A 15,519-nucleotide genomic window follows, 5' to 3' on the forward strand; every position below is an offset into this window, starting at 1 on the left:
ATTTTATCTAATTTCATCGATATTTTTCAATTATTTATTCTCCGAACAACTTTTAAAAATAAAATTTATAAAATGTAAATTTGAAAATATATATGGAAATTAAGTTGTAATATTAATACAATATTTGAAAATAAATAAATATTATGATCTGAACAACTCAAATAAAAAAAAGAATTAATTAAATTGAAAAAAAATTACCATTCAAATAATTAAGTTGAATCGGGGCTTTTTTTTATTATTTTATTTTTGAAAAAATAAAATAATTTATTAATATGTGTTAGAGAGAGAATAATAAATAGTATTTGACTTAAATAAACAGTCAAAATGGAGAGGGTAAGGAATTTATTTAAAAAATGAATTAATTAGGTAAGTTTCCCTTTCAGAGTCATCTCCATCAACTTTACAGCAAGACCACAAGACCATAATCTTAGGTTAATTTATGTCTGTTTCAGATTCCCAATTATATATAATATTTCTTTACAATCAAAGCTGGAGAAGTATGTTTGGTTTAATTCATTTAAATTACTAAATTAAATAATAATATCCCTTTCCCATGTCAAAGATAGCGACTTTACTTGTTTTATTATCTACTTTTTAAAATTCAAATAATATATATACTTTTTTTATTGTTTTTTTTTTAATTGAGATTTAAAACGTTTTAAAGTATGAAAGTTCTACAAAATAAATATAATTTGAATTTCAATCTCTATTTTGTTTTATTTTCTATTTTATAAATATTATTGTATTTATTATTTATCTTTATAATTTTATGTCAAATTTTTTTTAAACTTCTCAGTAATTCAACTCTCTGTTTTCTGATTCAACTCTCTGTTTTCTGGTTGGGTTATTATCTATACTACATGTTACATTAATAACTAAAATCTTTTAAAATTTAAATATTTTTAAAAAAAAAAAATCAATCCAACCCAATTTTTTTAGACGAAAAGATATATTATTTAGATTTTAGCTTTTTTATTTTTAAAAATTAAACTTTGACACAATATCTATCCTCAAAAGTGTGAATAGATCTGAAAATATTATTATAAATTAAAATGAGTAAATAGAATTGGAATCGATGGTTCAATCTTCCTGATATTCGGGACGTTTAAATAAATATAAAAGATATCAACTGATACCTACAAATAAAAAAAATATAAGCTAACTAAATCTTGAGAATAAAATAAAATATAAGCTAACAAAAAGAGAAACCAATGAAAATTAATAATTAATTTAGTACCCATTTTGATATGTTTTGATAGGAAGATTTGAAAGAACAATATAGGGATAGGGATATGTTGTTGTTGATGAATATGAGACACACAACAAATAGAAGGCTTTTGGAATCCCAAAGGGCCAAACAAACCTGATTAGCTCAACAAAGATCATGCACTGATATTATTGAGCCATTTGTACAAACCCCATGTTCTTGCCTTTCAATTTGCTACTCATTCCCATGTTCTTGCCTTTCAATTTGCTACTCATTCCCATGTTCTTGCCTTTCAATTTGCTACTCATTTCCAATGCCTCAATCTTTTCTTGAGTGACCCCTTGTATTTATTAATCACTTCCTCCATTTACCATTATTGCCTTTGTTTCTTTACAAACAGAATCTATGTCCCATTGGCTCTCCCCCCCCCCATCAACTTATTTCATTCATTTAGGACAACAAAAACACGANGTTTCTTTACAAACAGAATCTATGTCCCATTGGCTCTCCCCCCATCAACTTATTTCATTCATTTAGGACAACAAAAACACGAAATGATTGGTATTGAAGATTCTTTTTGTGAGAAATGTCCACTGCTATCACTGATGATGTGTGAGATTCTACATCGATTGAAGAGGGGTATGAAATATTTTTTATAAGGGTGTAGAAATCTTTTCCTCGTAGACGCGTTTTAAAACCCTAATGGGCTTAGGTTGTTACCAAATGTATCGGAGTTAGACACCGGTGTAGGGGGTGGACTGTGAGATCTCACATCAATTGGAGATGGAAACGAAAGATTACTTATATAGAAACCTTTTGCTAGTAGATGCATTTTGAAATCGTGAGACTAATGACGATACATAACGAGTCAAAGCGAACAATATCTACTAGCGGTGAGTTTGGGCTATTATAGGATAGGAAAGCTTTTTTTTGTCCCATAATTTATATATATATATATTGGCAAATAATATAAAAAATAAAAACTATATATTAATTTATATATAGTTATGAATGAGTAGCCAATGGTTTGGGATGTGGTGGTAATGATACCGAATAGTTCAGTCCATTTCATTTATTCCAACTTTCGTGGGTGCTACTTATTTATATAATTATTTGAGTTTTTCAATTTCATAATTTTTATTTTACATAATAATTGCGTAATCATGATGTAATCATAATATTTGTTTTTTTTTATTTATATAATCATTAATTGTTTCAAACGTGGGCTTGGGGGAGCTATGTGTTCTTGTGATCTATATTGGCCCAACTTCCAACCACGCCCAACTATGGGCCTTCATACAAATGCAAGAGTTCGTTCCAAGTCCACGTCAGCCATCTAACCGACACGACAAGTTAAGCTGGTCGAGTTAGGTCGAAGTTATGTTGAGTTGAGCTAGGCTACATTTGTATTATGTATCTTTTTAGTTGGATGAGTTTCGTTTATTTAAAGCGTTCTTTGCTATTCGGTTGACTTTTTGGCCTTGTGAATCTCTAATTGTACCATTAAGCTTAGAATTCACCCTCTTAGAGGCACAGCTTTGTAAAGAATGTTTTGTTCCCCTCTCCAACCAATGTGCGATCTCACAATCCACCCTCTTCGAGGCACATCGTTCTCGTCGGGACTCGCTCCCCTCTCCAATCAACGTGGGATTTCACAATTTACCTCCTTTGGGGCCTAACGTCCTCATTGGCACTCGTTCCCCTCTCCAATCAACGTGGGATCTCACAATTCACCACTTTCGGTGCCCAACGTCCTCGCTAACACTAATTCCTCTCTCTAATCGATGTGGGATCTCACAATTCCACTCAAACACGATAATTGATATCATATCCCGATCTTCTTTGAATTGAATCTACCATATACAATTCAATGCCAAGAAAAACTATTAGTTGATTGTTCATGATTGAAAACTTAAGAGCGAGTGAACCAAATTATGGTGGCACATTTATAGGTTGGTTGACCATGGCTAGGGTTCAAGAATGAAAATGCTTCCATTTAAAACCTCCATTTCAATTCTGCCCCTTGTCATCCATGCACATAGCCATTCACATTTACAATAAATATATACGCTCATAATTATAATCATATCATATATATCCTCATTGATTTTCAACAAACCAAAAAAAAAAAAAAAACAAAAAAAAAAAAAGAAGAACCCAACAGAGATAAGATCGATCTAACAAGAACTAATCAACCACTGTCCTCTGTTTTTTCCGCCGCCGGCCGTGGGAAAATCATAGAGTTTTCAGTGAGACTGTTACCTTTAATGGTCAGTGACCCCGAAGACTCGGTCAAATATGACGTGGAGAAGAAGGAATATAGTGCTGACCAATAGGATTTCGCCATGTGGCGGACGTTTTGGTTTCGTTATTTGGAAAGCCACCGAGCCAGTTGGGTCGGGTTAACGATGCCGGATATCTGGGCCTTATCCGTCTTCAAAATGGTCGCCACGTCGGTGTAGCTCTGAATCTGATGCTCTTTCTTGATGATCTCCGGCGGCGCGGCTTCTGTCTTCGGCTTCTTGTACTGAGCGGCGGCGATGGTCGGGAATGGGCTTGCTTCGGCTCGATCCGGGTCGAACTTCCTGCCCAAGATGGTTCCTTTAGTCAGAAACTCGTAAGCCATGTACCCGGCCAGAAGCCGGTTCGACGTAACTGGCTGCTCACCGGCTTTAAGAGCCGACGGCTCCTTCCGCTTTCTTGACGGCCCAGCTGATAACAGCCCACGGCTGTGGCAATGGAAACTCATTTGCCTTTTTTTTCTCGGCCCTTTGTTAAATGCCAGCAAGCTAGGCCCCCGTGGCAAAACCGTAGGAAGTTGATATTCCCAGGGGCAAAATCGTCTAACAAGATTTTGTGAACTTTTTATTCCTGAAAATTTTGACGAAAGGTTAAAAAGTAAAAAAAAGAATGAGGGATAGTGGGCACGGTAAAAAATGATACCCTCACACACTTGATAGATAAGGCGAGAAAGGGAAAAGGATTGAAAGCGACTACAATTTTTTAAAAGGAAAAGGAAAAAAAAAAAAAAATATATATATATATATATATATATAATTTTCTTTCTTTTCCTTTTTTTAATAATTGGGAATAAAAACTTAATAAAAGCTGGGGAAAACGGGGTCAATGTTTAGGTGAAATCGGATCCAGATGGTGGCGGATGGAACCTGAGGGCACTGGTTGGATCGCCGTACGGACGGCAGTTTACCGGTGGCGCCACCCGGCGAACGACGGAGATGACGGCTGACCAAGAAAAATTCCGTTCAGATTACAAAAAAGAATTCGAAGGAGAGAGAAGGGAAGAGAGAAAAGAGAGAGAGGAAAGAGTGGGCAAGGGAGAGAGAATGCGGCGAAGCCGAGGCCCCTGCTTTTATCTGGCACACCTTTCCAATTATACCCCTCTTCTAACCGGAAATACCGGAAATACCCTTGGAAAATGCCCTTTATATTTATTCTTTCTTCTCCGCGGATCGGGGCATGGTCCGGCTCCACTTTATATTTAGATATATATATATATATATATATATATATATGTCTTTTTTTAATTTTTTTAATATTATTTTAAATAATTTTGAAAAACTTAAATTTTAAATATTATAACATACTATTAATTACTTACCAAAAAGAAATTTATTTATTTAATTACTATTTATATTTACGTATACAATATTTAGACCATTACAATAAATATAATTATCGACTCTTCGTATATATTCTCGTTATTTCGTCCTTTCACAAAATACTAATAATAAAAATTAATTATTTAATATATTTACTATATAAAATGGAAATTTTGAAAAAAAAAATGATAGAATAGACAAGAAAAGAAATTTGTGTACGAACAAAGAATAGAAACCACTGACTTTAGATTGTAGATGTCACAATCAATCCCAATTTACCATTTAATCCAAAAGATTCCAAAGTTTTACTATATTGCCCATCCATAAGAATAAAGCTAATATTCATTAAAAAGAGGGGCGGAAATGGAAAAGGAGAATATTACGACTAAAGTATAAATTCTGTTTTTTTTTTTAATTATTATTTCAAATGTCGATGAATTTAAAAGATAAACATAAATTTTAAATAAAAGAATTGTAATTTATCTTTGAATATTCAAACCTTTTATGATTTTGATTAATTAACATTAATTTAGTTTAATTTAATGTTGCGTTAATAATCCAACCATAATGTTATAGAATTGAAAAGGGAGAATGGATTTAATGCAATTAGATTATTTGAAAATAAAAATAAAATGAATAAAAATTGTACTAAACCTACCTGCTATTTATAGACAGGTTGTTTTAATTGGATTTAATTTACTTAATAATTAACGCTTGCCTTAATTGCTGGGCGCAAAGACCATAATACCCTAAACCACTCTTGTGCTTCTCCGACCAAGACATTGAGTTCCCAGAATCCGGCGGCCGGCGGCTTCCAACTCATCCTACCAGTGAATACAAACGGAATACTTCATTGGAATTGAATTCATGATTACATACATCGATTCGGACATCGACAAGTTGGTTCTAATGTAACGACCCAGGCCCACCACTAGCAGATATTGTCCTCTTTGGACTTTCCCTTTCGGGCTCCTCTTAAGGCTTTAAAACGGGTCTGTTATGGTAAGGTTTCCACACCCTTATAAATGATGATTTGTTCTCCTCCCCAACCAATCTGGGACATCACAGCTAGAGATTCTAGAGTTTGGAATTTAAGTTTCTCGGGAAATAATTCTCTCAATCTTGAGTTATTGTGTGAAACCCTGTCCTCCTCTCGATCCACATGACTTGTGCCTTGTGAGAAGTTGTCGTGTTCAGAGTAGACCTACTACGTATTACCGTCAGCCTCACGATTTTAAAAATCATCTACTAAGAAGGAATTTTCACACCCTTACAAGAAATGATTCATTTCTCACTCTAACAAATGTGAGATTTCAGAACTCACCCTCTTGAGGGTCTAATGTTCTGGCTAGCACACCGCTCGATGTCTAGTTTTGATTCCATTTGTAACTACCTTAGTGTAAACCTACATTAGATATTGTCCATTTTAGTTCATAGAACACTTCAAAATCCCACATTTGTTAATTAATAATAACAAATGATAACGAACAAAATAAATTAAGTATTCAAATGTAATAATTATTCATACATGCATATTTTTTTAATTATTTTTATTACTTTGTTAATAAATTATTATAATTATATAAAATGTATAAATATATCTCAATTAATATAATTTACTCAATAATATAAATTCAGTAGTGGGTTTAAAAAGAGTTTTCATTAATTAGTTTTGTTAACGCTTCCATAAAAGTTACCTATGGATATATCCGCCTTTTATTAGCTATTTTTACACGTGTCGTAATTACAGAGTGCCAACTTTGAGTAGGATAAGCATGAAAAATATTTCTCTAGCCTTGGCGTTCACTGATCAAGCTATCAAGATTTGCCACGTGGGATTCGAAAAATAGCAGACCTGTGTTCAAAAGCCTATAATGTGCCACATAAGAATCAAGACGATCGAAATCAATCCTCCGCCGTTGGATTCCCCTTTATTCAAACTACGAAGCTTTTTGGAGCTTTTTGCCTTTTACATTTAAAAATTAAGAAAATTTTAATTTTTTATTTTGTTTTTTTTGTTTTAAATGACACAAAATATGAAAAAAAAATGTTTTCATTGCTACAAATTTGGTAATACACATGTTTTTTTCGATTATCTGTCTTTTTTTATAATAAACTCAAACCAAATATAGACACACATTCAACTTTAATTTCAGTTAAAAGTTACCTTTAATAGATCGAACCACAAATGGGTAAAACCCGACTCTAAGTATTAAGATGACGTAAAAGAAAAAATACTTAAATAAAATTTAAATGAAATTAAAAAAAATTACAAATTTATTAAATTATTCATGATTCTTAAGTTTCATAAAATTAAAATGAAAAAAATGTGATCAAGATGAATAAAACGAATTTTAATTTGAAAAAGAAAAGGCAATTAAAAAAAAATATATATAAATAAGTAATTTTGGATTATTTCTGAATAAATTAAAGTTATTGTAGTGGGCCCACGAGTCACAATCTTGGTGATCTGGAAATTGGCCCAGTTTTGTGTTGGGCTAAAAGGCAATGTAGGCCCAAATATTAGGAACCTTTGCAGATGCTTCCTTTCCCTTTCTTTAACACTAAAGAGAACACAATACCCGTACCGCTTTTAGCTTTGGGTACGTTATCCCGATCAAGATTTTTCTACTCTAGACGAAAAAAACCCTTCTCTTTTTGGGCGAGTCAAGATGGCTTCAAACCTCCGATACGTGATTCGTAGTTGTTCGATGATGAAAGTCCCACATCGGCTAATTTAGGGAATGATCATGAATTTATAAGTGAAAAAGNCCGTACCGCTTTTAGCTTTGGGTACGTTATCCCGATCAAGATTTTTCTACTCTAGACGAAAAAAACCCTTCTCTTTTTGGGCGAGTCAAGATGGCTTCAAACCTCCGATACGTGATTCGTAGNATTCGAAAAATAGCAGACCTGTGTTCAAAAGCCTATAACGTGCCACATAAGAATCAAGACGATCGAAATCAATCCTCCGCCGTTGGATTCCCCTTTATTCAAACTACGAAGCTTTTTGGAGCTTTTTGCCTTTTACATTTTAAAAATTAAAGAAAATTTTAATTTTTTATTTTGTTTTTTTGTTTTAAATGACACAAAATATGAAAAAAAAAATGTTTTCATTGCTACAAATTTGGTAATACACATATTTTTTTTTTTTCGACTATCTGTCTTTTTTTATAATAAACTTAAATCAAATATAGACTCACATTCAACTTTAATTCGGGTTAAAAGTTACCTTTATTTAATTATATTTAATTAAAAAAATATTTTATATAAATCCTCAACTTTAAATAATAAAAGAATAAAAATAATTTTTTAATAGATTGAACGACAAATGGGTAAAACCCGACTCTAAGTATTAAGATGACGTAAAAGAAAAAATACTTAAATAAAATTTAAATGAAATTAAAAAAAATTACAAATTTATTAAATTATTCATGATTCTTAAGTTTCATAAAATTAAAATGAAAAAAATGTGATCAAGATGAATAAAACGAATTTTAATTTGAAAAAGAAAAGGCAATTAAAAATATATATATATATATAAATAAGTAATTTTGGATTATTTCTGAATAAATTAAAGTTATTGTAGTGGGCCCACGAGTCACAATCTTGGTGATCTGGAAATTGGCCCAGTTTTGTGTTGGGCTAAAAGGCAATGTAGGCCCAAATATTAGGAACCTTTGCAGATGCTTCCTTTCCCTTTCTTTAACACTAAAGAGAACACAATACCCGTACCGCTTTTAGCTTTGGGTACGTTATCCCGATCAAGATTTTTCTACTCTAGACGAAAAAAACCCTTCTCTTTTTGGGCGAGTCAAGATGGCTTCAAACCTCCGATACGTGATTCGTAGTTGTTCGATGATGAAAGTCCCACATCGGCTAATTTAGGGAATGATCATGAATTTATAAGTGAGAAACACTAACTTCATTGGTATTAGGCCTTGGGAAGCCCAAAGCAAAGCCATGAGAGCTTAGACTCAAAATGGACAATATCATACCATTGTGAAGAGTCGTGTTCGTCTAACAGTAGTTACGTGCTATAAATTTTGAGAATTGGATTAATTTTTTTTTTGAAATCTCGAGATTAATGATGGCAAATTATTTTAAATTAGTGACAAATTAATTGAGATTTTTGCTTTTTTGGGTTTNTGAAATCTCGAGATTAATGATGGCAAATTATTTTAAATTGGTAAAAATTGATAAAAATTGAAATTTTATGCTTATAAAAATATATTTAAATTTATTTATATACTTTAGGATAAAAGATGCTTTTTATTTTCCNAAAAAAAAAAAAAAAAAAAAAAAAAAAAAAAAAAAAGCCAATTTGATTAAAATATATTAAATTGGTAAAAATTGATAAAAATTGAAATTTTATGCTTATAAAAAGATATTTAAATTTATTTATATACTTTAGGATAAAAGATGCTTTTTATTTTCCTTTTTGGGTAAGAGGGTTTATAAGGATTGAATTTTGGGATGGTCATGGCGGGAAGATCGAGGGACAGCAAATCCAGATTGCCATTGATCCATTACGATCGCCGTTGAAGACAAAAGAACAGAGCTCAAAATAAAGAAAATGGCGGCACAAACATTCAAAATGATCAAGAATACATATACGCAAACATTTCAAATCTCAATCGCACTCGTTCTACTTCGGCGGAGCTCACCAGTCCGAGAGTCGACACCAAGCGAATTCAAAGTTCGGGAGGAAGAATCACAATCATTTGGCTGAAATCCGAAGCAAACGAGCATTGTGAATTCAATTCAATTATTACAGATGCAGGAGATAAATTGTGTAAGGCGCTTTTCCTTTTAGTAGGCATGTTTTAGACTGATGTCCTTGCTCTTCATGCGGCTGTAAATTCATTTAATCATTTCAATGGAAAACAGCTTGTGCTCCACTTTGGTAAGTAAGATAGTAGGTTCTTTTACTTTCGAATCATTCTCATTCATTCTTTCACCAGTCACTGCCTCTTGATTTTACTCATATCCGATGATTCGTCTTTATTCGCACTTTTCAGTAACAGTGAGCTAAAGGAATTTTATGATTTCGTTTTTGACCTAAATTTTGAAATACGCGAGTCTAATTTTATAATTTCTTTCTCGATGCGGAGTTTTCGAGATGAAGGTTTTTCTGTCTTGTTCTATCGTGTAACGAAGGAACAGAGAATGAATAAAATGTTAATGAAATCAGTTCCTTCGGTATTAGGGCAATTGTTGACTTGTAAGGGAGGGATTTCTATTCTAACTGGGCCCTGCATATTGATTCTCATTGGAAGTTGTTCATTATTTTATTTTATTCTAAGTGATTAAAAAATTAAGAAGAAAATCATGCGTGTTCACACGTTGAAGGGAGAACTTAATGCGTATTGTACATATTCAGGATTCCATGCCTGTGTTTTGACTTTGAATACAAATTTGTACTCTGCCGAAAGGAAAACACAATTTTAAAAAATCCCAGAAAGAAAAGTCATTGAGACCTTGGATTCTTGCTTAGGAAGATAAGTTTGATGGCTTCTTTTTGAGAGGATTGGAGAATGCACGGTGGAGTTCGTGTTTTGTGGGCTCGGTCGATGACTTTACTTGGGAAAAAGGTCTTACTTTTCTTTTGTTGATGTTTGTTCTGATCGCATTAGCTCTAGTTCATGATGCTCCTGTGGGTTTCTCTTTCTTTTTTTTTCTTCTTTTTTAGCTTTGGTAATCATACAACTTTGCTTCATTATGATGTCTACTTATATTGAGTTCGAATTCATTTTGCCACTGCTTGTGTTTTTCTGTGTAATTCCCCCCATTTCCCTGTTCTTCACCAGTAATGCGTTTCATTCGTGCTTAATATTCGAAGCTTTCCAGGTATTTATCGAGTTGTAGAAAGTTTTGCTGGAATGGATGGGTTTCTATATGCTAGGAGGTATTTTAGAACAAATAATTGGAAGGAAAAGAACTGGAAAGTTCTATTTGGGAATTGAGTTGACTCTTCTCCACTTCTAAACCATTCATTTCTCCTATTGCTTGAACACTTCGTGTTTATTGATTGAGTATTGAGTGTTTAATTTTCGTAATATGCTCAAATTTTGAAGTGCGTGCCATATTACTGAAACTGGTTTGTGAGAAGTTCTAATCCTCTCCCTCTCTCCCTTTTATTTGATCTGTTTTCACAGATTTTCGGTGGAATGAGCCACCATGAGAGCAAAGGCCTGGATGAATGAGCAAATTTTACGCCTCAAGAGTAAATTTAGCAAGATGATAAACTGTATTCGTTCAGGGGATCAATTAAAAGTGGATGAAATGATGCATTCATCAGATTCTCTGGCAACTCGAGACTATTCAGCCAGTGGTTTTTCATCACGTACTGGGGAGGTGGAACCGAAGGTGGATAATGCCAACATTGAAGAAGCTGAATCATCTCTTCGTGAGAGTGGTTATCTGAATTATGAGGTTTGTCTCTCGTCAATAATGAAACCACTGTTTTATGGAAAGAAGCAAGAAATTCACTGTGTTATAGGATTACCTCATTGTGTCTTTTGTTGAGGACATCACCTGAAAAAAGTACTTTCATGAGGCAGAAGATAGTGTCTATATAAGTATTTCTTCAAATTTCTTATAGATTCAATCGCCCTGGATGCAGCCATTTGACCATGTACAATTCTATTGGATATTAGAATATGATAGTCCACAACAATTTTTTGAAATATCATGTTTGCTGTTGTTGAAAGTGAGCTACAGTACCTTTTAATTTTCTAGGAAGCACGTGCTTTACTTGGAAGGCTCGAGTACCAAAAGGGTAACATAGAAGCTGCTCTTCATGTTTTTGAAGGAATAGACATTGTTGCTGTAATTTCCAGGATAAAAGCTTCCATTTCAACGAGATATGAACAAAATAGACGGCAATCACAAAGTGATGTTGTGCCTACTATGTCTATGCATGCCATTAGTTTACTTCTTGAAGCTATTTTTCTGAAAGCAAAATCATTACAGGGTTTAGGAAGGTTTGTAGGTATCTTCTCTTCTCTCTCTCTCTCTCTCTCCCCCTGCTGCTTGAAGATTTTCGAAGGATCCTCTTTCTTCCCCATCTGTATTCATATTTTTTCCCTTTTTTGTTTATAATCTGCAGAGGCAGCAAAATCTTGCAAACTACTTTTAGACACTGTTGAATCTGCATTACCAGAAGGCTTACCTGAAAATTTCGCCAATGATTGTAAATTGCAAGGGACACTAACAAAGGCTGTTGAATTGCTTCCAGAATTGTGGAAATCTGCCGGGTCTCCAGAAGAATCTATCTTGTCATACAGGCGTGCCCTTATTTACCAATGGAATCTAGAAATGGAAACTAGAGCAAAGATAGAAAAAGAGTTTGCAATTTTCCTTCTCTATAGTGGTTGTGATGCAAGTCCTCCCAATCTCCGTTTGCAGATGGAAAGCTCATTTGTGCCGAGAAATAATATGGAAGAGGCCATTCTTCTGTTAATGGATCTGTTGGGAAAGTATATACATGGATTGGTTGTATGGGACCCATCAATAACAGAGCATCTCTCGTTTGCAATGTCTATTGTTGGGGAATTTGGTGCTTTAGCTAATGAGGTTGAACAATTGCCTCCAGGAACTATAGGAAGGAAAGAGAAGTACTGGACACTAGCTCTTTGTTACTACGGGGAAGGTAAAAGCTTAGTTGCGTTGAACCTTTTGAAGAACTTCTTGAATAACAAAGATAATGTAGACTGCTTACTGGAATTGTTGTTAGCTTCAAAGCTCTGTGGAGAGAATTTGGTTTGTCTCGATGAGGGGGTGACTTACATATTGAGAGTGCTTTCGGAACTGGGTGGTAGATGCATCCAGATGGTTTCTATTGCTAATTGCTTACATGGTGTATTACTGTCAGCCATATCCAAATCAATTGCTTCTGATTCTCTTAAAACTTTGAAGCAATCTGAGGCACTCAAGGCACTACAAACCGCTGAGCAACTGATGAAACAAAGGGATCCATTCATTGTGTATCATCTTTGTCTTGAATATGCTGAACAGAGGAAGCTGGATATAGCTCTATACTACGCAAAACAGCTAGTGAAACTCGAGGCTGGGTCTAGTGTGAAGTCGTACATCCTCTTGGCCAGAATATTGTCTTCCCAGAAACGGTTTGGGGATGCAGAGACTGTACTCAACGCTGCTCTTGAGCAGACAGGGAAGTGGGAACAGGGCGAACTCTTACGAACTAAAGCTAAGCTCCAGATTGCACAGGGCCAGTTAAAGAGCAGTATAGAAACATACACTCATCTTCTTGCTATAATTCGAGTCCGGACTAAAAGTAGTGGAGTTGGAAAGATGCTTTCAAAGGTAAGGGATTCAATTTCGTAAGATCAAAGCTTTTTCTTGTATTGTTATTGACATTTCACTGAGTTCTTGTGGATTAATGTTTTGGTATCTGGAAGTTCTCTTCCTCCAGCTCGCATGAAACTGAATTTTCTTTTCTTTTAAAATGTCTATGAGGTTTGAGAGACCGGATTTGGTGCCTTCTCACTTGTATTACTATAACCATCAAGCTGAGTTAATACAAGTTAGTTCATTTATTATTTATTGCTTTGTTTCACCTTAATACAGGATGTGAGAACATCTGACAGAAGTCTGGAAATAGAAACATGGAATGATTTGGCCAATATTTACACAAGCTTGTCTCAGTGGCGGGATGCTGAGATCTGCCTATCAAAATTGCAGGCAATCAATCCATATTCTGCTGCTAAATGGTATTCCAGAGGTAAACATCATCCCCATTTACTTTTGTGGCTCAAATACTTTCCCATCTAATGTTCTCCTCATTCCATTTTATTTTTTAATCAATTACTTGATCTACCTTCTTCATGATGCTAAGAAATTGCTTAGAAGTCCCATGTTAAAGATTACCGAGTTACGTCTTCAGAAAGCATTTAGTTTAGTTATGATTCTCTTTTGTGGGCATTTTTTAGTGAAGAAAAATAGAGGCCAATGGTTTCTTTTGGATCGTAACTAGAAAAATAGTGTTGGTTAAGAACATCCCCTGGAGCCTTGATATCTTTTACACTCAATAATGAATTCGTAACTTGATGAATCTGGTAGGTTTACTGTATGAGTCTAAGGGTCTCCCACGAGATGCTTTGCAAGCATACAACAAAGGATTAGACATCGATCCTAACCATGTTCCCAGCATGATATCAACTGCCCGTCTTCTCCAACAACTGGGCGGCAGGCAGTCATTTCCTGTGGTAAGAAGCTTGTTAACCGACGCCCTTCGACTTGATCGAGCAAACCCATCTGCATGGTACAATCTCGGGTTGCTATACAAAGCTGATGTCGGGGCATCCGTGCTGGAGGCTGCCGAATGTTTTGAGGCTGCAACTCTGCTTGAAGAGTCAGCTCCAGTTGAACCTTTCAGATGATGAAAACTTGCCTTCTTTCTCGTAGAGAAGTTGGATTTTGCTGTCTTAGTTCCACAGGTTTACTCAGATCTTCCATTTGCTTGCTGCATTTTCTTCTTCGGGATTAGGAACAATAGTAAATAGATGATTGGCACAAAGTAGTGTGTAAATAGAAAAGCAAAAATACATAGGCTGTTAGTTTTCTAGCCAACCTTCTTGTGTTTTTTTTTTTTTTTTTTCTTTCTATAGAAATATAAACATCACAATTTGGAAGTTTGATTTGTAAAGTGAATTAGGGAAACATTGTTCCCCAAGTCAATGAGTTTTCTTCTTCATTGCTTCATCTTCTACAGCACACAACAGTTGAGCTCCTTCTCAACGGCAAGGGCAAGGGCAAGGGCAAGATGCAGAGAACTTTTGAGCAACGGGTTGAAGCGCAGGCCTGAGAGGAGCGGAGATGGGAGTGGTTGGGTTTAGTTCTGAAGTGAAGTTTCGTTGACGATGCTGCCATGGTTTGGACTACGAGTTGGAAGCCTTGAGTTTTGCTCGAGAAGGTGAAGGGGATAAGCTCTTTTATTGTTCGGCTGGGCTTCGATGTTTGGGCCATGGTCAAGTGAGAACCCATAAAGCTAAATCTTTTTAATGCTGGCTAGACTACATGGTTTGGACCATGGTCAAGTCAAAGCCCAAAAAACTCAAGCTTTTTACTGCAAGGCTGGACTACCATGTTTGGGCCAAGGTCAAGTCAAAGCCCATAAACTCAAGTTTTCGGCTGGACTATGATGTTTGGGCCTCCGTCAAGACAAAGCCCATAAAATTCAAGCGGCTCAAGCCCATGAACGAGAGTCCACGAAACAAGTCCATGAACTGAAGCCCATGAGGCGAGAGTACACGAACCGAAGGTCCATGGATCCAAGCTCATGAACGAGAGTCCACAAAACAAGGTTACATTGATCCAATCCCATGAACGAGAGTCCACGAAACGAGGGTCCATTAACTCAAGCCCATGAGGCGAGAGTCCACGAAACAAGCGTCCATGAACACAAGCCCATGACGCGAAAATCCACAAAACAATGGTCCATGGACTCAAAAGCCCATGAGCGAGAGTCCACGAAACAAGAGTCCATGGATCCAAGCCATGACGCGAGAGTCCACGAAACAAGGGTCCATGGACTCAAGCCCATGAGAAGACTACGTTGTTTGGGCCTCGGTCAAGTAAAAGCCCATAAAACTCAAGCTTATTAATGCTGGGCTGGACTACGATATTTGGGCCTCGATCAAGTCAAAGCCCATAGAACTCAAGCTTATT

The 15,519-nt window shown here is 35.2% G+C and overlaps 2 protein-coding genes across 5 annotated transcripts; one reads left to right on the forward strand and one right to left on the reverse strand.

Moving 5' to 3' along the window:
- Positions 1–3,575: 3,575 nt before the first annotated feature.
- On the reverse strand, positions 3,576–3,956 carry LOC111800062. Its single transcript, XM_023683642.1, has one exon. It carries the CDS (start codon positions 3,954–3,956, stop codon positions 3,576–3,578), a length of 381 nt encoding a protein of 126 aa, XP_023539410.1.
- A 5,320-nt stretch (positions 3,957–9,276) lies between these two features.
- Positions 9,277–14,553, forward strand: LOC111801142 (protein NPGR2-like). 4 transcript variants are annotated; one of them, XM_023685132.1, is made up of 6 exons: positions 9,277–9,733; positions 10,986–11,262; positions 11,569–11,821; positions 11,939–13,155; positions 13,420–13,573; positions 13,912–14,553. In XM_023685132.1, exons 2-6 carry the CDS (start codon positions 11,008–11,010, stop codon positions 14,229–14,231), a joined length of 2,199 nt encoding a protein of 732 aa, XP_023540900.1. In that variant the 5' UTR covers positions 9,277–9,733; positions 10,986–11,007; the 3' UTR covers positions 14,232–14,553. The 4 variants fall into 4 exon arrangements, with proteins under 4 accessions (XP_023540900.1, XP_023540902.1, XP_023540901.1 ...); XM_023685134.1 differs by having other exon boundaries at positions 9,277–9,620; XM_023685133.1 differs by lacking the exon at positions 9,277–9,733 and adding an exon at positions 9,961–10,421.
- Positions 14,554–15,519: the final 966 nt, after the last annotated feature.

The sequence above is a fragment of the Cucurbita pepo genome, chromosome LG08 (assembly GCF_002806865.2).
Source record: "Cucurbita pepo subsp. pepo cultivar mu-cu-16 chromosome LG08, ASM280686v2, whole genome shotgun sequence".
NCBI classification, from domain to species: domain Eukaryota; kingdom Viridiplantae; phylum Streptophyta; class Magnoliopsida; order Cucurbitales; family Cucurbitaceae; genus Cucurbita; species Cucurbita pepo.